General features: G+C 46.9%; 1 protein-coding gene across 1 annotated transcript in view; it reads right to left on the bottom strand.

Annotated features, from left to right (window-relative positions):
* Hs3st4 (heparan sulfate-glucosamine 3-sulfotransferase 4) overlaps positions 1-23,906 on the bottom strand; it is a 416,918-nt gene extending 393,012 nt beyond the window's left edge. The window contains exon 1 of the mRNA XM_057778438.1: positions 23,154-23,906. Coding sequence (XP_057634421.1) covers positions 23,154-23,866 — 713 coding nt within the window. The 5' untranslated portion in view covers positions 23,867-23,906. The remainder of the gene's footprint in view (positions 1-23,153) is intronic.
* Between the last annotated feature and the right edge of the window lie 2,388 nt (positions 23,907-26,294).

Raw genomic sequence — 26,294 nt, forward strand, 5'->3', positions numbered from 1 at the left:
TCATCCTTAAGATCCCATCTCAAATGCTACTTATTCAGGAGATGGTTCCCAAACCTTCCTTCCTGGGAACACCCGCATAGACACACCCGGAGACATGCTTCTACTGTAATTTTTAAGTCCTGCATCTATGAGTCTGTTGTCTTCTTTGTTATCCTCTCTGTAGTCCTGGGAAGTCTCCTTCTGAGTACTCACTATGCTTGTCATTTAAGCATCCTTTACCGTATTTGATTTTTTTTTCTTCCTACACCGGAAGACTCCATTGTCCGTCCTTCCTTTCTCTTTCCAGCACCAGTCACAGTGCCTGTAAAAATAGGGATCAATCACCCAGATAGAGGAATAGATGTCAGAGTCATTCTGGGACAGATGGATATGAAAGCCTGCTTTCAAACTGATTAAATATAGACTCATTGTCAGTGCACTGTCTTCAAGGTGTTTGTTTTTTAATCTTGGGTAAATCATGTGTAATTAATTCTCTTGTCTAAACTGTATTCTTCTTGAATCGCATACATACAATGTACTTTGATCACATCCCCGCTGTTGTCCTCTCTTGTCCCCTTCTCCTTCCTATTGAACCCCTCCTTCCCACTGCCTCCCTCCTCCTCCTCGCTTCTTGTCTTTGTAGTCTGTGTCCCACTGCATTTAATCAGGAATGCCTGCATAAGCACAGGTAATGGACTTGGGCAAGAACAACTTACCAGTGACACCACCACTAAGGAATATGACTCCACCTCTCCAGGAACAATTATCTGCGCTAGCTCCTCAGAGAGGGATGAACTCAGTCTAAGAGTCTTCCACAGGTACCCACAGAGTCCCGAAGGCCATGGCTAGGTTTCCTGTGCCGTGTCCAGAAGACAACTTTTCACAGCGTCCCCTCCCACCCTCCAGCTTTCACAACCTTTCCCCCACCTACTTTTCTGCCATGCTCCTGAGTCTAGGGGGCAATAATAGACTTCCGAGCGAGCACTGGGCAGTCACTGAATCAGAAGCTTGATGACGTGTGGGGGCTCTGTGTTAACTCCCAGACACTGCAGACAGAAGCTTCTCTGACCACTGCTGTAAGTAGCGCTAATCCGTGGGGATGAAACATTTGATTGAGAAAGCAGTTTGACACTTTACCCACACAGCAAAACAACAGTAATAGAGGCCCAAAAGCCATAGAGCTCTTGTCATTGCTCTTGATTGCCCACTAAAACTAGGTAATTGAGACCCTGTTGTTAAAGACACCATAAACTTCTTTTGCATGAAAGAGGAACTTAATGGGAATGGAGCTGAAAGCTTGTGCCACATGGCTAACTTTCACATTTCCAGAAAGGGCTATACAGGTTCCTGGGGTGGAAAAATCATCAACAGTCTTATGCAGCTGTGAACCTTTGTATGAGCTACAGTACAACCTGCCAGGAGAGACGTGCCCACTGGGGAAATAGTGGCATGTCTGTTATAGGGGTAACCAATTAAATTCTGACTGGATTTTAAGCCAGAGCCACAGGAAAAATTCATTTCTAGTACTGTCAACCTGTTCAAAAACCCATGGCTGGAGGGAAGGGGTCATAAGCCCTCAGGGGAATCTACTGTTGTTATTTTTGCTATCTGGACACAGTCCTCTTGTTCTATACCTGTTTCTTCTTCCATAGCATGTAGCTAACAGCAGACATTTTCCAGAGGGCTTCATAAGAGAAGCTGCTAAAGCCTCCGCACAATGGCTGGAACTTAGAAGGCAGATGTATCTTCTCCAATTATACTTAGCTGAGAGCAACTGAAAACCCAAAATAATACCGCTTAAGGAAAATAGAAATGTCTTCCTATCTTATCCAAAGGGCTCCCACTGGGCTCTTTCTATCTTGCTGCCCCATAATTTTCAATATGTGGCTTTCTCTGTACAATGCCTCAAGACATTTCAAGGTTTAACCACCATATTCTCATTTTCACGAATAGCAAAGGAAAACACATCCTTGTAAGGCCAAGAAATTACATTCAGCATCTACTGCTAAATCCCATTTGTCCAAACTCAACCTCATTAACCACATCAAGCAGATGGAAGACTAGGAAATACAGTTGTTATTCTATGTTCTCATGTGCTCAACCAACACTGGAAAGACAAATCGCCGCTTCGATCACAGCAAGACACAAAAGGATAATCCTTCCATGAAAACAAGCATTCTTGTCAAGAAGGAGTATCTCCATAAGAGAATAGACAGGCACTGGAGACCACCCACAGTAAATCATCTTAGTAAAGCTCCAGGCACATAAATTAGTCCGTTGGGTTGGAAAGCTACCATCATCGTTGTATCAAATGAACTATGATCATCTGTAGAACTCAGCTTCACACACTCCAGTGATGCTGCTCGACTCTGGTCTTCCTCGCATCATTCCTGTCCTCAGGCTTTGCGAAGAGCATCCTCCAGAGGTCCATTCTATTTACACACACACACACACACACACAGAGAGAGAGAGAGAGAGAGAGAGAGAGAGAGAGAGAGAGAGAGAGCGAGCCTTATTTGGGATTGGCTCTCTAATAGGTGTTAATCAGAACTCCTGAGGAAGCTGCAGGGCAGTGTTGTGCAGCAGAGCCCCTCCAGGTCGTGGACAGGAGCATGACTCGGGAGCTTTGCTATCTGCCACTAACTGCAACCCCAGAAAACGAATCTTGCTTTAGAGCTAAAGCCATCCAGTTTTCATGGCTTAAACACTCCTGGGGGAAGTTATGTAAGAAAAGGAATCCTTGGCCTCCCACAAATTCTCAACTTTATAGAAAAACTGATTTTGCAGCAGTTCAGAGCAGAATGGAAGTATTTACTTTTCTTCCTTTCATGCAGAAGAGAAAGGAGCACAGAGTGTTATTTTGATAATAGAAACTAAACTCTAAATAAGAGCTTCTAAGAGCAATACTCACACTCAAACCACATATTTTCTTTCATCTCATGGTAATCGTACAAGAAGTCAGCATCCTTATTATTAAAAGCTTTTATCAAGGGCCAGCAGGTGCCTGGGGCACAAAAGGAGCCCATTTTTCCTAAATCTATATCATTTCTTGGTTATAACATGAAGGTCTCTCTCAGGAACTCAGAAGTAAGCATGTACTCTGACAATTTTTAACATGTATCAAAAAAAAAAATACAAACTCCTTCCATTTCCTCACTGATAAGTGGGCTCCAGGAGACACAGAAACCCATGTAGCTTTCCTTGTAAATATCTTCAAGAGATGGAGACCATAGAGATACCCATCAAGAAAGGTGTGGTCAAATAAAGCATGGGAGATTATCCCACAGTGAACCAGCTCTCCCCATGCAGAGCCATAGAAACAGTCCACGGTCTAACAACAGCGAAACAGCACACACAAAGTGGGCGAGCAAAGCCAAGAAACAGCAAAAGTGAAACAGACCAACAGGAGAGTTGACTGCAGTGATGCTGACGGCATCTCTGCAACTGTGGGTAAGTCATTAGCCATTGTGAAACTGCAGTTTCCGAGTTCCTGTAAAAGGGGGTAATAACAGAGTGAGAGAGAGGGCCTGGGTGTCTGCTGGCTGCTGGCAGCAGCAGCAGTATTCGAGGCCCATAACTTCTCACCTGTGTTATCTGATTCTACCCGACATCCCCCTATATTAACCACTCAAAAGCAAGGAAACAGCCACAGAGTAAGCTGTGTCTCTCTTCTAGGAAATGAAGCTGGCATAAACCATAGGGGAGAGAGATGTCTTTATCATTGCGTTAACCGGCTAATGACATGAGTTATATGAAGTAGTGCATTTCTTTATGACATTTTCATACATGCATATGACATACCACAGTCATACTCATTGCCTGCCTTTCTTTCTTACCCCTGCTCTCCCACATCCCTAATAATCCCCTTTGTACTTTCATAGCCTCTTTTTTGTATTTTTTACATCTGAGAATGTGCAATAATTGTCTTTGTCAGTCAAGTATTAATTCACATAATGATCTCTTACTCTGTCCATTTCCCTGCAAATGATACAGTATCATTCTTCCTCACAGCTGATACTCCACTGTTTACATATGACACATTTTCTTTATCCATTCATCTGTTGATGGACAGCTAGGCTGATTCTATAACTTGGGCACTGTGAACAACGCTGCAGTAAACACAGGTGTGCAATTATTACTGACTTTTATTTGCGTGCACACACACACAAAAAAAAGTAGTATAAGTGGATCATGTGATAGTTCTCCTTTAGGATTTTGAGAGGACCTTTATATCAATTTCTACAGTGGCTACATTAGCATCATTAACAACAGTGTGACTGGTCCATTCCCTGCAAGCCCAACGCTTGCTTGTTTTCCTGTTTGTGATGTGGGTTGTTTTATCTCTTGATACTAGCCATTCTGACTAGGGTGAACTGACATCTCAGTGAAGTTTCTGTGTTCATTTCCCTAATGGCTAACGATGCTGACTATTTTCCAGGTATTTATTGGGCATTTGTCCTCTTCATTTGAAGAACATTCTGTTCATTGGCCCATTTACTGACTGGAATATTTGTTCTCTGTGGGGAGGCAGCTTGTAATCTTTTGTATTCTTTATATATTTTGTTTTGTTTTGTTTGGTTTGGTATTTTGTAACAGGGTTTCTCTGTAGCTTTTTAGCCTGTCCTGCAACTAGCTCATGTAGACTGGGCTGGCCTCGAGCTCACAGAGATCCGCCTGCCTCTGCCTCCCAAGTGCAGGGATTAAAAGTGTGGCCACCACCGTCTGGCACATTCTTTATATATCTTAGATATTAACATAAATCGATATCTAAAGACTCTGGCTACATTTGAGCTTGAACGGGGTGTGCCGCCTAGTCCTGGCACATCGGGAGGAGTAAGGATAGCAGAAACTCCAGGGAAACCAAGGCTGGGACCTCCAGCTCTTCATCTAGCTTCTGAAATCCAAACACCATAACCCACCCCATACCTCAGAGTGTGGCTGCCTGTAGAGACAGAAGTCTTGAAAGGGGCAATTGAGCTCAAGCGAAAGCAAATAGAAGGGTCCTCATCTATAGGACGGGCATAATTCTATAAGGAGGGAATTAGGTATAAGGATCCCCACCCAAAGACTAAGACAAGGCTGAATCCCAGACGAGAACTTAAGCAGGAAAAGAATATGTCAACCTGGAAAGAGGATTAATAAGAAAGGAGGGGAAAGAACAGTTAGGAGAGACCAGAAAGAATCCTGTCAGGCAGCGGGAGCACCTCAAGCCTTGGACACGTGGATAAAACAGTGAGCACACGTCAGGAGGCTGGAGGGTCCACACAAGCAGCACCACCTAGCTGCCTCACTACCAGCTCCCCCACGGCCCCAGTTTCCCAGGCTGACGGTGACGGAAGGGGATACGGACTAACGGGAATGTCACAGGCTAGCAGACGCTGATATTCTTACTGCCAACTAGCCAACAGGCATGCTGGTGTGCTGAGATGGACAGACATGGGGAGGGGAGACCAGGACAATGGCACGCACTAGAAGAACACCACACAAAGGCATAGGGAGGTGAGAAGAAAGCAACCCCATGACACCTTGATCCTGGATGTCCGGCCCCCAGAATCGTGAGAAAGAAACGTCTCTGTTCAAGTCACCCTGGCCCTGTGATATCTGTTTAGGACAGACCCCAGAAAATGCTCCATGGGTGAATCTTTTCTTGTGTTGAAGTATCTTTCATTTCCTAGATGCAAACTGACCAGTCTCCCCGCTGTGGTTGTTGGGCTGTTGGGTTTCAGCTTCATCTGAGCGAACCCACCCGCTTCTGGGTCTCATGGTTTTGGCTGTCATCTTCGGTGCTGTTGCTCTTCTGCTAGTTCATTTGTTTCCTTCTTTGCTACAGCTTGTTTCTGTCATCCATGTGCGCTCAGGCTCGAAGCTTAGGGGGAATCCCCAAATATAATAATACATGGTCCAGAGTTTCCCAGCTTTATTGAGTAGTGTTTAATACCCATGTCACTAATAAATCATAGAAAGCATGGAAATTACATCACAGGAGCATATTTTAGACAGAGGATGACATTCATAGTAGACTTTGAGGGGGAAATGTGAAGTTATTTTTAAAGATCACCATTTTGAAGGGGTGCGTTCGTACAGGCGTCAGAGGGCCAACCCTGGAGAAGGATATTTACCACAGCATGCGTAAGAAAGCATGTTTTCGCCACTCTCCGCTGTCCGCACTAAATACATACGATATCTAGAAGACTGTACAGCGATCATTCAGGTTAGACCTGACTTCATTCTTCTGATCCCCCAAGGCTTGGCAGAAACCAAGAAAAAGACCCAATCTCTAAAAAAGATGGACCCCACAGGGAGATATTCTGGACTGGCAGGATTCAGGGTTCAGTTGAGTTACTTGTGTCTTTATATCCTGGTTCTGGGCTTAGATCCCAGGCTACTCATATAAGCCTAAGACCCTTGAGTGCTCTAAGGCTCAGCTTCGCCCTAGCCCACTGGGTAAGTTCACTTAAAGTTCTGATTTTGTTTGCTCCTGTGTGAGTGGAGGACTAGGGCTCTCACGAGTTTGGGCAGACAATGTGTGGAGAACTTCCTGTAGGGTATAACAAGCACACAGCCAACTGCGGCGTCTTTTGTTTTGTTGTTTTGGTTTGGGTTTTTTTGTTTGTTTTTTGGCAAGTACAAAGAGGTACTAGACCCCAGGAGTAATGACAGGTACAGAGACAGAGGAATGGGTCAAACCTTCTCTAGCCAAAACTGGAAGACCGAAGTGTAGTTGGCAAAGTAGTGACATGGAGAGAGTGGAAAACACAGTTATGGAGGAGCCAGATCTTGGAAACTTGTTTCTTCATGTCAGGGACTTCTGCCTCCATTCTAAGTCTCAAGAGTGTCTATGTGTGGTCCAGAGTTTTTTGTAGCAAGGGAGAGATTTATCATTCAAGTCAGCCAACACGCCATTCATATAAACACATCACAGAGAAGACAGATACACAGGGAAGACAGCAAGCATGAGACCCTTAGGTCAGCTCCCTAGCATTCATGTAAAATTCTGGGCATGGTAGCACACCTGCAACCCCAACAACGAGAGGGTAGAGACAGGCATATCCCCTGGGGTTCACTAACCAGTGAGTCTGGGAAGAGTGGCGAATCCATAGTCATGTAGAGACCATGTCTCAGAAACCCAGGAGAGGAGCAAGAGCCGTGACACCCAACAGCAACCTCTGGCCTCCATCACATGCCTTCAAAGTGTTTACATCCCACCCCCTGTCACACACTCTCATCTACCACCTTCCAAAGGCAGCCACCAAAGGAGTCTCAAAGGTTAAAACATTCTGCCTTATAAGACTAGGACAGAAACGTTATTGAATCAAAGAGTAAACTCCTGGATGATGCTATCACCAGGCCCTCCCTTCAGCGCCACCATGAGGCCTGCAGAGGCAGCAAGGTGCCAGCACAGGGTGACACCAGGCGTTGTTTTCTGCCCTGCACACTGCCTTGAAAGAGCTTGTGCAACAGGGATGCTTTTAAAAAAGACCCAGCCCTGGGGAGAGTTTTCCTCCCTCAGTAGCCCCACGCAGGGAAGGGGCAGCTGATTCTTCAAGTCTCTGAAATCAGTAGCACACAGCAGGGCCTAGGAAATCAATACCTCTCGCTCTCTGAAGTCCTCCCAAGTGCTGAGACCTTTAAACCAACCACAGCAAGGAGCCATTCTCCATTCTTCTAAGGAATAGAATGTATGCTCAGACTTCTCCAGGAGCCCAGACGTGGGCACTGGGATGGATTCATGAAGATGGAGACATGTTGGATTTGGCTGTGGAGAGGGACTCTGAGGAAATGCCCTTGCCTGTCAAGCGCAGAGTGTGGACAGAATTTCTTTAGCATCATTTCTTCAAGGAAGTTGCCTCTTGCTGTGATGGAGTATGGCAAACACTATAAGGCCGTGTTCCCATCCAAGCTTCATCAGGAGCAACCAGGGTATATTTGGGAGCCATTCTTACCTCTCTATGCCTTACTTTCCCCATAAAATGCAAAATTCATCACAAACGGAGGTTGCTGGAAAGATTAACCAATGTTTAAAAAGGGGCACAGTGAATAAAATGTTTGTCATGGAAGCATTAAGATTGGAGCTGGGATCCCCAGAACCCATTTAAATCTGCACATGGTAGCTCACATACAGATGTACAGAAGATGTACATCTTTAGGAGGAAGGGGAGACAAGAGAATCCTTAACAGCTCTTTGGTCACCTAGCCTAGTGCGCGAAACTAACAACAGAGACCTTGGCTTAAGGCAGAAGGTGATAGTCAACACTTGGGGTGGTCCCTGACGTCAACACAACTCACACACATACACACACAAACACACACTTCCCTGTGGGTTTTGTTTTCTTTTGTTTCAGTCTCCTAAAGAATTATGGAAGCTATCTATTGTTACTAAGAATGTGCCAGAGCACAGTTGTTGTAAAGAAAAAAAAATCACTCAAGTGAAGTTCTTATCTGTCTTTAAATTTCGTCTTTTTCTGAAATAAGAGAATCTTTAACAATTCTTCAGAATCTGAAAACAAGTCACAAGAAACAGAAGCATGTTTTCTGTAAACAAGGGCTCTGAAGTTTGTTTTGTTGCTGCCTAATTCCTCCATTTGAAGTAAATGAGGAAAGAACTGCCTCTCTTGTCCTCCATCAGAGTGGTGGGAACCATCCTGAGGAAAGTGGAGTGGGGGGGGAGGGGGGGAGGCGGGGGGGATGCGGGGGGGGGGAGACAGCAGAGGGTAAGTGAAGGACGACAAATCCTGGAGTTGCCAAGAGGTCCAAAGACAGGCTAGAGTGTGGCTCAGCTGAAGGATGCTCACCTAGCATACACAAGACCACAGGTTTCAACTCCAGTGCCAGCCCGATGGTGGTGGTGGTGCACGCCTTTAATCTCAGCACTCGGGAGGCAGAGACAGGTGGATCAAAGCTAGCCTGGTCTACAAAGCAAGTTCTGGGACAGCCAGGGATACATAGAGAAACTCTGTCTCAAACCACACCCTCCCCAAGAATCATCTACAGGGCTGTGAAAGAGGAGGAGGGAGTGGAAGGATGGGGAGCAGGAAGAAGACAGGAGGAAGGAAGAAGGAGAGGAGGACCAGGAGAAAAAGGAGAAGGATGGAGCAGGGGAGAAAGGAGAAAAGGGGGAGAGAGGAGGAGAAACAGGAGAGGGGAAAGAAAGGATAGAGAAGAAGTCAGAGGAAGAAAGGGACGGAGGGAGGGAGAAGGAAGAGAAGATGGTACCAGCAGCATACAGGAAATTAACCTGTACCAACTGTACCTGAGAAATGACCCAGGGCTTAGAAGACCTGAAGTCTTCAAATTTGCTAGTGAATCTCTTCAGAAAGTTCCCTGGAGACTGTAAAACTGTTGCGCCCAGACACACTGAAGGAGGAAACACTGTTGCTAGGTAAAGACAACCCCATGCTCACAAGACAGGTCTCTTTAAACAAAAACACCAAGACACCATATTTGGCTAGGCTTTCCTCAAGATGTGTTTTTTTTCATTAAAAAAAAAAAAAGTCTCACAAAATCGTAGAAAACTAAATCTCACTTTATTCTTTATTGTAGGCCTTACCTGAAATGAAAAGGATAAAATAGCAGAGAGCCAAGGCTATTCTGAAATTCTGGACTATCTAGTTGTTATATTAAGGCTGATCAAACGCCAAGTGGTTTCTCCCTCTCTACTGGAAGGGATCCTGGGCAGGAAGATTTAATGTGGTGAATGATTTACTTGCTATTTGAAGAATTCTCTTGCAAGATATACAATCCCTTTCATTTTCCCCAGACAGTGCTAGGAGTTGCTAAGGAAGTGACAGAAATGGAAGGTATTCTAAATAAATAATTAGTGATTTCTAGAGACAGGTTCTTTCGAATTTCCCCCAAGATTTAACACCTTAAATGCAAAAGCTGAGCCAGTCTTCCTTCCTGGCCTTTCTATCCTCCTCTCTTCTGCCTGCCTTCCTCCCTGGCAGAGCTCTGAACAGAGGAGGGGCTTTTTGAGCCTCTCTGTTGGAACTCACCTCAGCATAAAGGAGAACAGGGAACGAGACCCAGGCCTCTGTCTGCACACGAGCCAGAGGAACTCTGATCAGCTCGGTTGTGCTGCAGTGGAACACTGCTTTCAACAGACGTCTAGAAGCAGACATCTGTCGTATTGGCGTCCACACACATTTTTTTCCCCTCTGAGAACTATAATCTGGTTTTGCTCTAGGAAAAATCCCTGCATCCCACTACCATGTGCCTCCGGAAGCACTGATCCCCACGCTCTGCTCTTCAGAGGCAGGGGACTTTGGGAACAGGGACGGAGACCTCTGCTACCTGAAATTTATGGGAAAAAAAAGACAGGTGAACACTCACTTCATAGCTATATAGGGGAAAGTTTTATGAATGCAGCCAACCAGCTCGGCAGCAGAATCTAAAAATTGAAATCTGGTGGCATCATTCAGCCCTCATGAAATCACACCTTGAAAAATAAAGATCCCTGGGAAGAGTTGGGGCGGGGAGAAAAGAAGGTGAATATGCTCAAAATACATTGCATGCATATATGAAATTCTCAAAGAATTAATAAAAAAATATTATATTGATTGTTTAAAGATCCCCATTCTCCTGCCTACAACTTCTCAGATACATGAGCTATTTATTAAATTTTTCTTGTTTCATGCTTGGTTCAGATCTTACCTGATATTAATGTATGCTACAGCCAAAAGAATCCTGGCTAGGTTCTAGGTTCTGAGTCTAAAAGTAAAATTTGCAACCACTGAAAATGATTTTCTTTAAGGGCGTTCTACCAGAGAGGGATTTGAAGTTTTCGAATGGGCTGTGACTCAAGGAAATTTCCTCGTCTTGATGAATGAGATATGGAGAAAGAAGAGAACACAATCCCAAGGAAGGCAAGAGGCCTTCCCCAGGACAATCCAGGAATACACGACAGCCAGCCTGCAGAGATCATGCTCACTGCTGTCCTAAATAAGGAACTCAGTGGTTCTGGGTTAGAGCGTGGGGGTCACTGGCTGAAATGGTTGTGCAGTTTGCAGAGAGTCTAAGTGGACAAAGCCCATTCAATATCCAGTATACGTACTCAAACATTTTCTAATATTAAACACCTTAACTTATATTTAGGTTAGCACAAAGTGTTCGTTGTTTGTCCACTGGGAGCCATGGGAATGCTAACATGGAAAAAATAAAGCATAACCACCCACCTGTATTCTTCCTTCATCTGAGCACAAATGAAGAAACTGGCTCAGAAGGGAGTGGGGAGGGACACTCAATCGTGCATTTGTTCTAAACATGGTTCTACACATCTGTCTCAATACCATTAATTGTTTCCCCAACGTGAACCTTTTAAAATGCCTCTCGATTTATGACTTGGGCGCAAAGGATGTAAAGCCAGTGAGGAAGGTGAATGCAGAACATCACGCAACCACCACCCGGGGGCAGTGCATTTAAATAGCAGGCATAGCTCGAGAGGGACATAAATAGCTTTTAATTTTACCCCAGCCACGATGAGGTCATTTTGTGGTTCCATTTGGAACCACAAATTCCCAAGACAATGGAATTAAAACTGAGAAAATCAACACAACAAAAACTTGGAGGGTGAAGGGATTAACTGTGGAATACAATACAGTTAATTAACAGCCACTTGTCATCTTCCAGTGAGTGAAGCCCCTGACATTAGCAAAGCTAGGTACTTCAGGAACTACACAGCAGGTCACACTGAGGACAAGAAGGCTTAGCGGAGACATGAGTGAAGGAAAGAAGTCAGACACACAGTTAACTGGTGGAAAGAATGCCAGGCAGATAGAGCAGCAGGTGTAAATGCCCTGGGGTCGCTCATGTTTAGACTCTCAAGTCAAGCAAGGAGGCTACTGCAGGACAAATAGGAGGAAAGAGAAGACAGAAGTGACCATGGCTGCAGCGGGAAGAATAAAACAGCCTTGTAGGGCTTGACAGGTCCCAGCCAGGCCTGGAAATTCTTCTATGTGGACTCATTTGGAAATTAAAGGGAAATAAGAAGCATGATATGCTTCATATTCTAAAGCCATTGTTTACTGTGGTTACTTCATGAAAATCAAATGACAGGCAAGTGGAAAAAAGATAAGGGTTGAACCAAGGCAAAATGTGCATAATGACAGAGGTATATATACATACATATATATATACACACACACATATATACATATATACATACATATATTCATACACACATGTGCTAGGTAGAAACATACACAGGTACAAAGATATATGGTTGATAGAGATACGAGAATATATAGAAATATATGTGTATATATGTCTATGCATAAATACATACAACATATTTGCATGTGTACACTTATACATGTCTATCAAATGCATGTTTCATTAAATAGTCTTTACAAATATTTAAGAAACTTATTTTTCTTCTTATGAAAAATGTCATTGTGTGAAGATATGCACAAGTACTGAGTTTTCATGTAATCAACAAAACCTTAAAGGCACAGAAAAGGCAAAAAGGCAAAGCCAACACGCAGTGGGTGAGTTGATACACCTCTAAGGCAACATCTCTGTAAGATCAGTGTTGAAGCCTCAAGTTCAGAAGGCTTGGGATCCTTGATGTAAAAACTTAATACAAATTAAATAAATCTTATCTGTTCTCTAAAACATCCTGTGATTTCCACTGGTTCTGTGTCCCAACTGATAAACACACACGCACACACACGCGTACACACAAGCACACACACGCGCACACACACACACACATTCACTTGAGCTCCATTTCAAGCTTAGGTTTCTGAGAGCCTGGTGCCTCTGCAGTGACCTACTCTGAAGAACAGCGTTCACTACCTACATGAGAGCGAGCCCTCCAACTGACAGCAGCCCCTAGTATTTTACACACTAGTTCTGGAAATTCTGTCAACACACGGCTCTACTCCATCTGTTTGGGAAGACAACCAGAGGGCCCTGAAGATGACATTTTTCCAGAGAAGAAGAAAAAACAGAGAGAGGGAAAGAAAGAATCAAAGTGTTTTGGATAACTGCTAGACACACCTGAAGAAAGGGTATTCATTTTCTGTGGCTCCTGCAATAAGCCACCATGCGGTTGGAGGCTGAAGACAATATAAATATATTATCTGCTCTTCGCATGACCAAGTCTGAGGCGGATCTCAGTGGATCTCAATGGAAAGGTCACTGTGCTGCCTTCCTTCTGAAGATGCTAAGATGCTACTTCCTTGAGTTTGCTCTGATTCAAGAAGCTGCATGAAGGCTTTGGCTCGTGGCCCTTCCCTCTGTCCTCAAAGGCAGACAAAGCTGACTCACGTGCTTCTGCGTCTCTAGTTTTCTCACCACCTCCCCTTCCGTTGACGAGGTTTCTTGTAATTAATTGGGTTCATACAGAAACTATGAGACAATCTGTCATGCCGTTAGCTGGTTAGCACTGAATCTTAATTCCATCTGAAATGCAATTGTCCTTGACCACGAAATCTAACGTATCCCGCGAATTAGGATAAAGATATTTCAACTGTCTATTCCTCTGCTTATCACCCGGGATTAGAAAGCAGGATGGATGGGCAACTAGAAGGTGATGTATAAATATAGCAGCTTGGGAAACACAGGCAAGGTGTGCGGGGGGTGGAAAAGATGATGGGCCAATTGAGAACAAAATAAGAGAATCTTCTGGTCACTTCGGAGTTGATGAACTGCAGGGGAGTCTGACAAGGCAAGCATGCCCCATTACTCTTTATGTTGTTTCTGTATAAAACACTAGTGGTCATAAGTCAGGGGAAAGAGTTATGCAGATTAAGGCTATCCGTGAGTTCTCTGGAACTTTCTGCAGTCTCTGCTCAGAACATTTGATATCCGTGCCGTATAATAGTTTCTGTAAATTAAACTTCTTAATCTAACTTTATGATAAGAGGGCTTGTCCTGTATTTCAGGCATTCCCTGGAGTGCAACATCCCAGAAAACCAATTACCTGGAGGAATTCAGGAAACGTGCGTGGATTAATAACAACTAACAGGTATAGACAAGGTAGCTCTCTACTTGGAACTCTTGCCCCACTTCTGAAAAATCACTGTGGATTGAAGAGAGGCCATTAGTCCCATTATAAAGATGTGAAATACAAGGTTCAAAGGTTAAGTACAAATCTGTGGATAAGGGAAGCAAATGAGGAACTCTAAATCTGAACTGGAACTTCTGACTTCAGGTCCACCTTTTTTAAACAATCTACTCAATTTTCTTCGTTACTTATTTCCCCTTTTAATTTATTTGTGTGTGTGTGTGTGCTTGTACACAATGTGTGTGTGAGAGAGATTGCAGACCTACGTGTGTAAGAATGCACAAGTATGTGTCAAGGCAGTTAAAAGAAACCTAAGGTGTTTGGTCCTAGCCTTCCACCTTGTTTGAGAGACTGTTTCTTTGTTGTTTTGTCTCTGTGGATGCCAGACTGGCTGGTCTGTGAGCATCCCGGGATTCGCCTGTCCCTTCCTCTGTCTCTTCCAGGGAGCACTGGGATTGCAGATGGTCCCACTGCACGTCTGCCTTTCTCGTGCTTTCTGGAGATTCAAATGCAGCCTTTCACGCTTGCATACTAAGCACTTTGACACACCAAGACATCTCCTCAGGCCCAGGTTCACATTCTTTGTCAAAATGCCAAGTGGCTGTAAAATTCAAAGTGCCCTGGGATAGGGGAGAGCCATGATCTAAGGACAGGGACACAAGGAAGAAGACACCCACCTGTGCAGTGAGCATAACAAACCAGACCCAGAAGCCTTTTGCAACTGATTACTAAATGGCAATTATGTGGAAATAGTTTTGAGACAAGAGCTTGCTGTGTAGCCCAGGCTACCCCTAAACTCAGGCCCTTCCAGCCTCAGCTTGGGGTGCTAGGATTATGAGTGTGTGACTGACGCTAACAATGCGTTTACAGATGCTTAACCCCAGCGACTCTCGAAGGAAAATGGTGTGTGAGAAAGAACCAGCACAGATCTCCTAGGACATCACTGTAGCCACAGAGGCCAGGAAACAAAAGTCATTGGTCAGAGCAGAAATTCACCTGGCTCCTGACAGCCCTCTGTCTGTCCTTGGAAACCCTGCTTGTCTTCCCAGACTCACCCTCTATGTAGCTGTAAAAGAGCGGGAATGTTTCCACCTGCAGGCTGGATGAACAGGAGCCTGTCTGCTCACAGGCAGTCTAAGTTTATCCTCCTGGCACCCAGAGTTGTCCTGTGGAATTAGCATGTGAAAGCACTTACGACAATTTATAACCCAAGTTCCAAAAAGACAGGAGCCTTTTTTGTTCTCGGAAGTCTGGAGTCTCCGCACACGGAAGGCTCTCCTTTGTCTCATCAGTTGGTTCAGTCTTTCTTGGCAGCTAACAAACCATTGCCTTTGGAGTGTCTGTTGTATGCCAGAGCACTGGTAAGGAATGAGACGGACAAGGTCCTTGTTTCTGTGTGGCTTACCATCCAATGAGGGGGTAAGTGACCAGGGTTCCTTTGAAGAACAATATATACTGTGAGGAGAATGAGACAGCTGCTCAGGGCAGAACTGGGGAATCTTCACTAGATGGGGATGGTCTACCAGGAGGGTCTAAACTCCAGCCAGCACTTGAAGACACCAGCAATCTAGGGATCGGAGGCAAAGTATTCCAGGAAGCAGGAGTGAAACGGAGAGACGGTCCTGCAGAGAGGGACCATGTGGCCTGGTCCCAGAACAGAAACTGTCTCTCCAGCATCCATATACCACATGAACTTGCACATTTGTTAAAATTAAAAATAAATTACTTTGTCGAAAACTGAGTCACCTCCCATTCTTAGAGTGAATCCTGTTCAGTGAAGTTCCTTTATCATGTAACCATTTATATGTTCATTTTTCCACTCAGTGGTCATGTTGAAACCCAGCAGATGACACACAGTTGATATTACACGTTTAAGGGACAAGCGAATGGATGAATGAGAAGTGCAACTAAACCCGACCTTAAGTTAATCTTGTAAGCCTCTTGCCAGTTAAAATGCTAGGTGAGAGATCAGGGGCCACCCCAGAGTGGCCTTTAATGTTTCATGGGCATGTGGTGTAACTCACTCTCATTTTTCTAGCAACCAACCCCATCAAGCCCTCTTCCTCTTTAAACAAATTATTTCCCGTGACTTTGGTGGAACTAGCTCAGCTTCCCCATTCCCACCAGCCTTTCAAGTCAAGGAACTGTCTACACAGCACCTTGGCCTATTGAGAACACATCCAGTCCCTGCTTTAGAAGGGTCATGTGCCACATTACTGAACAATGGCGTCTCTAGGCACACTCAACAGACACTCCTAAAAGGCATCCCCAAAACATGTGGGGGGGACGACGACTGTCAATTACCACCAGGACCAAAATCCGAGGAGACAGCCCACCTGAGAAGGAGCCAAGCAGAGACAAACACGGCAGAGGGAAAAATGCAGAAGCCCACTCGCACCCTGGGAGCCTGATGTGGCTTTCCACGACCCAGCACACTTCCCTGTCACTTATGCCAAAATATCATCCTTTGGTTTAAAATTAAGTTCAAGTTCAAATTTCTCACTTGAAAGCACCTATGTATGTGAAATGTATGATATATATTATATATATTAATATATATGTTACTTCATTCCCCTATAAATATTCTTTGTATAGTCTTCTTTTTCCTTCTTCAAAGGTGTCTCACCACATAGAGCAGGTTGACCCAGAACTCACTGTATAGGCCAAGCTGGCCTCTCCTTCACTATGAGGACCAGGCTAGCCTCAGGGTCACAGCCATCTGCCCACCTCAGCCTCCTGAATATTGGGATTAAAGATGTGTGCCACCACACCTGGCTAGTACACTCTTAAAAAAAAAAACAATTTAAAAGCAGGCAATCCTAACTAGTGAGTACTTCAGGGGGAAAAAAAATCAACTGTCTGCTTTTAATTAATGGCAAGATCAGTGTAAAGTCTCTGTGGTAAACTATAATTTCAGTCTGAAAATCCTAAGACAGGTTCAGCGCCGCTTCTTAAGCCACAGAAGCCAATGGGATCCGGAGTTGCCTTCACCGGGTATGGTGGTTCAATCCTTTGCAGGGGGTTCTTCCATTATGACAAACCCAAGCCTTTCAAGATTTCAAGCACACACCCCTAGCAATCTTCCATTCACCTGGTCTCGAGGCCTCTACACTGACTCAATTTAAAAGTAAAATGGTCCTGGTGTAGCTTTCAAAAGAAAAAAAAATGAATTGTGTTCAGATGGTTGGAGCCCCTGAGTGACTTGACAGGAGCTTGGGCAGGAGTGTGACAGGGTGTCCTGGTTCTGTGAAGAAGATGAAGACAGGATAGGCCTGCCTGTCAGCCCACAGCTTCTGGGACCAGAGGCTCGGGAGAGTGGCAACCCAGAGAACTGGGCCATCTTTTCCTCAAGATCCTCAGGGTGAAGCGCATGACCAGAGTGACCTCAGGAAATCAGACCCATCTCCCACTGGGTGCCAACAGACCGGCTTCTGGAGCCCTCTGATTGCTCCCTGAAGAAGTGTTTTAGAGCGTTTGGATTTGCAATCACTTTTTCAGACATAATCTTGAAATAAAAGACTATATCCAAATGAATGACAAACAAGTTATGACTTCCTCCTTAGGGTCCTCCACGACGATGGTCAGAATATAAGTGAGGCACTGAAAAGAAAACAAGTAAACCAATCGAGGGACCTTGTGTCGCCAACTCCACCCAAGGCATTTGAAATGGCACCATAGTTCATTGTCATACAGCGTTTTGGAAGTAAGTGATCCTGAACCCATTCTGAAGATGGAGCAGTTGAGGTTTCATGATACCAACATCTCCAAGTTCACCCAATGAGCATGCCATGGACCTGGCTCAGAGATGAAGGGCCTTCCCCACATCACATCACTTCTGTCTCCTATATCCATCTCTGTAAGGAGTTGGCTACGGAAATGCATTTGAGGACCAAAGTATTTCAGTCAGAGAATGGGCTTTATAAGCAAGCTGATACCAGACATACCAAAGAAAAATCGAAAACCCATTTGTCCTTAGGTCTCCATCCTGCCCACAGGAATATATCTTGCAAATCCAAGCCATCTATGTAGAGATCAATTGTGGGCATTTTAGATCAATCAGTTAGGAATTTTTCGGCTGGGAATATAATTCATTGGTTGAGCACTGGCCTACCATGCATAAGGGTCCTCAATTCCATCCCCAGCTCTGAAAAAAAGAAAGAGAGAAAAGAAAGAAAACAAACAGTTGGTCTGGCAGGGCTCATCTGTGATCCTTGCACTCTGGAGGCCCAGGCAGGGAACTGGGCCTCCCTGCAGGAAATGTTCATTGGGAACTAAGGATATTTTATTTGTGAAGTTTCTTTTTCTACTGCAGTATTTGTATCAAGCTCTATTGGTGCCTAGTGCCACGAACCTGGGGGGTATTTCCCTCATGCTGTTACAAAAGGCTGGGAAAGGGAGAAACGCTAACCCAAATAGCAACTGTAAGCCACAATTTTGGCCACTGCAGGCCAGTTACTTTCAGAAATGGGTTTAGCCCAGAGGTTGCAAACTGGTAGCAAGTTGGCTGCATCCAGCCCACAGATGGATTTTGTTTGCTCCACCGTATTGGCCCACACAGTGTCTTTTAAAGAACCAAAAATCTGTGGCCAGTACTAAAAATCAGAAGATTTTACATGAAAACCTGGTTTCCTAGTTTCTCTTACAGAGTAAAGATCTGATAACCTCCAGGGTTGTGTGTGCATGCATGGAACTGCAGCCAGAGCCGCTGCCCCTAGCTCAAGGAAATTGAGCCCGGTGAAGAGCAACCCCTCCTAGCCTGCTGCTTTCATTAATCTGACCCACATGGACCCCGATGTCACCTGAGTTTGTTTGCAATATGAAGGAGATGCAGGCTGCAAAGAGCCCTCCTTATTGGGCTCTTCCTAAACCAATCCAAATGAGACGACATCATCACATCCCTGATAAAGTGAAGGCACGAGAATGCAAAAGGATTCCAGAACTGGGGATGAGCGCTACTCAGTCTCATGAGGACTTCCGCTCTAGGACACTCACTTCGTTAATAAGCATGTCCACTTTTCTTATTTCATTTATACCACCAACAAGCCTACCAAGAAGAAATTACTGTCAGACCAACTGAACCTGAGTGATGTTATATAAGCGAAGCATTGGAGACCATTCAGCTGGTTCGTTGCAATGTCTGGTGTGAACTCAATTGCATCCAGAGTGACAAATGAACGCTGCTGCAAAGTCACGATTCGATCCCAACTCAGGACCCTTGCACCCACTCTCCCTTCTGCTGGAACCTCCCCAGCTGGACCTTACCCTTTAACTCCATTTACATTATTTCCATCCCATGATCATCTCCAATAACACACTTGAGTGCACACGTACATATGTGTGAGCATGCACACCCATGAACACACTAACAGGCACTCTCTCACACACTAACACATTCCCACATCAAGGAACTTAAGCTTAAAGGAATCTCTAAGACTCTGTAACAAAAATGGCATCTAGTCCACAGGTATTAAGCATTTTTGAAGGAAAGAACTGAAGGGAAGCTGCTTTTTCAGTATGAATGAATGCCAAGGTGGCGGAGGCAAAGAAACAAAGCCACCTGCAACTGGGCAGATGCAGGTTCAATCTCAGCTAGGGAAGCCACCAAACCTAGGACCCTGAGCCAGTCACTTACCTCCAGGAATAAAGGAAATGCGGTCATAAAACTAAACCACTGCTGTTTAGCTCACAGTATAATCTCAACGCTGCAATGAATAACACATCTATAGAGTGCCAGCCGATACTATGGCTGGCGTTCCATAAATACCAGCATCTCCTGTCCTCAATATTCTCTCCAGACACCAGCTGAGAGTACTGCTGCCAACCACTGGGCCATCTCCACTGGGGAGCAAAAGCTGGGAATCCTTCAGCATACAGCGGGTTTGGGGGTTACTTTACTTTCCCAATAGGACGTAAGACCACAGAACATCACCTGGGATGGCTTCTAAAGCAAAAGGTTATGGTTACTACCCACGTGAGTCCCAGAAGAGGCAAGTGTTCCTCGCCCTCTCTCAGTGTGATGAGTTCTGCAGTAGCAGCCAGGGGTCTGTTCCAAGGTCCCATCCCTTTGAAGGGTTCAAAGTCTTTGCCAGGACCACTGTAGCAGCTCATATAGAATTTGCATGTGCCTTTGCACCTTTGGAGAGAGACAGAGAAAGGCAGAAGAGGAGAGAGACAGAGAAAGGCAGAAGAGGAGGGCATGATCCACCAGGCTTATTAACTATTTGGCTGGGTCAGTCCACCATGGAGGGAGTCTAAGCCTCTCTGCAGCCTGAACACACACATCCTAATCCATTAGTCTGGTGACGCCCTGAAAATCAAATGGACGTATTCTAATCTCCGATGCGTTTTTACATTCCATTAGACCATTAGATTGACAGCATAGGTGAAAAAAAAAAAAAAACACAAAAAACCATAAAACAAAAACCCGGATTTAGGGACAACTGGAGTGACGCCACAGAAACGGACCTGCTAAGGCTGATTTGTTAGACAGGAGGGAAGCCCAAACCAGCTGCCTTAACAGCAGCCCCATTTTCATCTCAGCTCTTCTTGCTCAAAGCACAAAATCCAGGACTACTTGCCAAAACAGTGGTCAATGGGGAGCACGTTCAAAACAATAAGCAAAAGAATAAATGGTTAAATAAATAAATAATAACATTTTAAAGCTTTTAATTAACCTGTGCTTCTTCAATGAAGCCAGACTGTAGACAGCGGACATGGCACAGGGACGTTCAGGTTCCACAGGTTGAAGAGTACGGAGTTGTTCAGGGAACCAAGACAAAGGGTTTCTGCCACTGGTTTGAATTGAAGCCACTATTCACGTTTCTACATTAAGATGTGGGCATCATCCCTTCTTTCTACATGGGAGGGAGGCTTAGGGCAAGCATGAAAAGGCAAGGCTAATGAAGTCTTACAAATGTCCTCAAAGCATGGCTGTCTCCAATGAGGCTGGGAAGCACACTGGGCCCCTGTGTGCCTCAGGAGCTTCCAGGAGTCTTTTCATCAGACACATCTCAGTGGCTAACAAATCCCTCTTTGTTAGATAGCCACACACTTCCATGAAGCTTGCTTTTAAGAGACAGTAGTCTCCTCCATTCTAATGGGCACCATACGGCCTGGGGCAGGCCTCTATGGCAAGAGGTTAAGGCTCAGGGATTGAGGAACAAGAGATATCAAATGGTTCTCTTACCTAAGACCAAGTGGACCTTGTTCTAGACATGTCGTGTGTGTTTAGCAGTTCTACTGAGGGCTACCAAATACGAGTACCAAGTCACACATGCCACAAGTATTGGTGGGGATCAGGAGGCTGGGAGTATCACTTTAGCGTATACCTCAGTAGCCACATTGTGTCAGTGAGGTAGTTATGTATCCTCCCCTCCCAGCTACAGTGTAAAAGAACCTAAGAAATCCATCGTCTTCATATAGAAAACTCTCCAGATCCCAGGATGGGATTTCCTAGCTCAAGTGTTCCCCCATCAGCTTTATGCATCATCCAAATAAGAACTCCTTTCTGTAGCTTTACTGCAGCAAAGTCACCCAACACACACACTGCAAGCTTTGATCTTTATGCCTCTCTTAAAGGGCATATGACACTTCCCCACAAGATGCAGGGCTTTAAAATTAGAACCAAGAGGGAGTGAAGCCCACAGATACCCTCCTGTGGCTTAAGCCACTCCACAGAAGAAACCAGGACATGCCTGTAGCTAACCAGCAAACGACTGAACCCTTCCCAGACATCTTCCCCTGTCTTTATTTTGCTGTTGTTGCATTAATCATCCTAACACCTTTTTAATTACAATCACAAACTGGAAGCCATGGCTTGTGATGTTATAAATGCGGATTTTTCCAGTTAAATTAGGCACTTGCTGTTTTATGTTTTGATAGGAAGGGACTGTTTGAAGCCTCCTAAAATATCCCAATTAGTTCTTGCTGTTGAAACAGACAAGACATTAACAGACACATTCGCCGTCTCAGTGTGATGTGCTGGAATGTTTGTGCCTGGGTGGTGTTCTCTCCAGCTTCTAAATCACAAGGCAAATTTAAAAAAAAAAAGAAAAAGAAAAAGAAAAGAAAGTGGGGGAGATCAATCACAGCACACATGCTTACTACATACTCCCAAAGTTACAGGCAAAACTTTTCCCAGGCTGCAATTTAAACCCAGGAAGCATGTCTCTCTGACAGGAAAGCAACCCCACCGCAGGCCAATTTTACCTATTGGCTCTGTGGAACTGATAACATCGCTTCCGCTGACAAAGGCTGTGTTTCTGTTTGACAGTTGCAATTAATTATTGAAATGTGATCGAGATGGGGTCACCCATCCAGATCTGTTTCCCAGAAAGATACGATGAGGGAGGGGAGAGGGTGCGCACGAGAGAGGGGAGGTTTGCCTTTTGGGCATGTGCACCAATGCTGCTTTAATGTCATGGCTGGCAGGAAAGGTAGATTATTCGCTACCTTGACCTGCACTTAACTTTTCTCCTGCTCCCTTCCTCCCCCAGCATCTGATGATGAGAAAGAGGTATATAACTCCCCGCAGAACTAACTCCAATCTGTCTCCAAGGATGCCTAGATCAGAAAGAGCTCTGCGCAGGCAAGGCATAGCCACTTTTAGAGCATCAACTGGCATCTAGAAACCTAGGCTCCTGGTGCTAAACCAGACCAGTGTTCATTCAGCCAAGAGGGACAGAAAGTCACAGAGGTAGGAAATACCCCACCTTTACGAGAAAGCCAAAGCGCCTACACCTTTTAACTGTTCCTTTTGCTCTGACCTTAAAACACTGAAGTGGGATTCCAGCCACGCAAATGCTCTTGAGGGAGCATTTGATTGATTCCTGGGGATCTCAAAGCCCCGTCGTCAATTTAGCTCTTCTGTCTTATTCCCCCGGCATGTTCCCAACCCAGAAGCTCAGAGCCTTGTAGCAACCTGGTCTGGGAAACACCCTGCAGGCAGGCGGGAGAGCTGGGGATTCCCAGATTTTGTAGCCTGGTAGATCCCCAGGCACCTGCTCCTCCTCTCGCCCCAAAATAAAGTGTTATTTTAGCTAAAGTCCTGCCCTCTCCTCCGCACCTGGACCCTTCATAACCCGGCCACGGTTCCCACTGCCCTCCCCCGGCTGCCTGGGCTTCGGGCTCTCAGAACCCCTCACGCGTCCCGCGCGCCACAGCTTCCTACCTGTACCACTCCAGCCCCTTCTCGTAGTTCCTGTCGAAGAAGTGCGGCTCTACACCCACCGCCCGCACGTCTGGGTGGACACGAATAGCCTCGAGCAGCGCGCGTGTCCCTCCTTTCTTGACCCCTATGATCAACGCCTGGGGCAGCTTCTTCTCCCCGTAATCAGGGGTGCTGGCGGGGTCCCGCTCCGCGCTCGCATTGGTCGCCCTCGGGCCTGCCAGCTCCTCGGTGGCACCCGGCTCCTGCGCCCCGCGCCCCAACAGCGCACCCTGTGCTGTGACCGAGTCTTCTGGGGTCGGTGGGCTCCGGGACCAGACGTCCCGGGAGCCGCCGCCGCTCGCCAATCCCCAGCCGTCGGCCGCGGGTGCCGTGAAGCGCTCGGGGGGCTCGGGCGGCGGTCCGTGGCTCGCGTTGTCCGGCGGTGGCAAGGAGGCTCCGGGGTGCACGCGGGGTGGCGGTGGCGAGGAAGGTGGCGGGCTCGGCGGGGGCTCCGCGGCGGCTCCCGGGGTCTCCTGCAGCGCCAGCGGGAACTGCAGCGAGCCCGAGCCGCCCAGCAGGCTGTAGCACAGGTAGGTGACGGACAGGGACAGGGTACACATGAAGAGCAGCTTGCGCGCCGGCGGCCCTTTAGCGGAGGCGCCGGGCAGCGGCGGCGGCGCGGCGAGCGGCGGCGGCGGCGGCGGAGGCGGAGGCGGTGAGGGCCACCGGGCCATCGCGGCTCCCGGCGAGCGGCGGCGGCGGCCCCCGGCGCTGCCCGGACATGGTTTCAGCCGCCGCCCCCGCCACCGCCGCCGCCGCCGCCCAGCCGCCCCGGCTGCATGGAGCGACGCCGCTGCGCCCCCGGCCCTGGCTGCCGTCCCGCTGCGCCGGGGACAAGCCCGGCCGCATGGCCCCCTCCCCGCGCGGGCCCCCGCCGCCCCCCTCAACCTCAGGCCAGAAGCCCGAGGGGGGCGCCGAGCCGCAGCGGCACCTGCTCCGTGCGCAACGCCAGGCTCTCCCCGCGCTGCTGCCGTTGCCGCTTCAGCAGCCCCGAGTTCCTTCCCCGCTGCTAACTTTCTGCCGGAGAGAGGACGGGCGCCAAGGGGCGGAGGCGAGGGGGCCGGGCGCGTGCCCGCCGCCGCCCGGGGAAGGAGGGGTGCGCCTCGCGCGTGCCTGCGGAGGGGGTGCGCGGGAGCGGAGGCGTGCGCCAAGGCTGGGGCGCCCAGGAGAGCTGAGATCCTGGCCCCCGCCAGCCGCCGCCAAGAGCGCGCAGAGGACCCTGCCCCGCCCTGGTTCTGCGCTCCCACGGGAGTCCGAGGTGCCGCTCACTCGCCAGCGCTAGTCAGCGCTAGCCAGCGCTTGCCAGACTCTTCGAAGGATTTGGAGCCCAGTGCCGGCCGGGGGCCGACATTCATTGGGAAGCCGCGAGGCTGGCAGTGGCTAGTTTGCCCCCAGTCTCTTCTGGTGGGACTCTAAGCAAACTCAGCCCATTCCTGATCCTCTCTTCCTTCTTTCCCGTCCTACTTGCTTTCTGGAGCAGTTCCTTCCTCACACCTTCCCCACCTCAACTTCCACCTCTCCAGTCTTGTCTTGAGGTTCATGATGGATGGAGTTTCAATGGACCCCCGAGGTTTCTCAGACTTTGGCCCCTGCCCCATCACCTAGTGGGAGACAGCTGTCCCCTACCAGGTCTCCTTAACTACAGGTGCACCCACCTGTGCCCTGTGGGAGGCACTGTGGCCTATGGGAGCTTGGGGTTCCCTGAGCTGACACAGATGGGGGTCCCCATCCCTCCAAACACCTAATAAGCAGAGGGATGTCTGTGTGTCACTTCACTGAATATTTTTAGGTGCCTGTGCTCTGCAGAGAGATTTCCACCCCTGCACTCACTGGGTGGTATTGGACCCCTTTGGGAAATTCTACAGAGACTGATTGCTGTTGCCTTTAGCTCAGGAAAGCGGGGGCTGTGGGGAATGGAAGCTAGGATTGCAGGAGAGCCCATCCAGGGAGGCACTCTGGGGAACCCTTCTTCCTGGCTGCTAGGCACAGCTTGCTAGGTGCCCGGACTGTCAGCGTTCCTTTCTCCCGCTGGCGAAGCTGGCTTCTCCTGTTCTATTTGATCTCATAATGGAACAATAGTTGAAAGAAAATGTATATAATGTCTAAATATTAACAAGATACCTAGTGCCAAAGAGAAGAAAAATGTTAATCAAATACGATGAAGAACGGGGCCTTTTCCCTGGGTGAACAAAAGCTCACTGCTGCTCTCAGCTGGACATGAGTTTTCTACACCGCAGCTTTAGTTCAGATAAAGATTATTCCTTTATAATATATTTTTTATGGCACACAGGAGACTCTGAAATGCGGAGTCTGGTGTCCTGTAAATCACTCCCTGTAACTAGGGATGCTTTTTCAACCACCACACAACTGCATTACTGTGATGTTAAGGGGAAGGGCCAGCTGAAGCTGCCAGAAACACTGGCTTCATCCAGTCCTCCTTCCGCTCCAAGCCCAGCTTTCAGATTGTCATCCAGGAAGTTTGGCTATCTGGTAATGTTATCACTGCCTTGAGTTGGTCTCATTTTCCTAGGCAGGGCATGAGGATGCTCTGGCCAGCAACTTCCTACTGTTTACCCCCATCTCTCTATCCAGGCTCTCAGCAGTCAAAACAGACCTGACCTGTGGGCAGTTTTTACTAAAGATGTGCTCTCAGAGTTGGAAAGTTTTGGATTAAATGGTGTTAAAATGTAGCCCAGAAAGGGCAAACCGGTAGCAGGTATCTGGCATGGAGCAGCAGGAGGATGAGAAGCATTTAAATCAACTCCAACAGTTGAAAACCACAGACTTTCCCCTGAAGAATCAGTGTGCTCGCTGAAAAGTCTGAAGACACAGCTAAAGCTGAGAACTCATATCTAGAACTCGGGCCTTCAGTGAGACCCAAGCAGTTGCTGCCCCTCCAGAGGAGCCCGCAGGCTCCACTTTTCACGTGTCTGTCTGGGTTGTGCCTGCACGTACACGATACTTATCTGGAGATAATCAGTAAGATTTCTCAGAACCCTTTCTCTTATGTATGCTCAAATAGCCACACTCAAAAGTGTGGCATCTCATCAGTGAAACACCATGCCTAAGAAGTGATGGGGAAGAGGCATGCACTCTCGGTGG

This window comes from Chionomys nivalis, chromosome 8, assembly GCF_950005125.1.
Source record: "Chionomys nivalis chromosome 8, mChiNiv1.1, whole genome shotgun sequence".
Lineage (NCBI taxonomy): Eukaryota > Metazoa > Chordata > Mammalia > Rodentia > Cricetidae > Chionomys > Chionomys nivalis.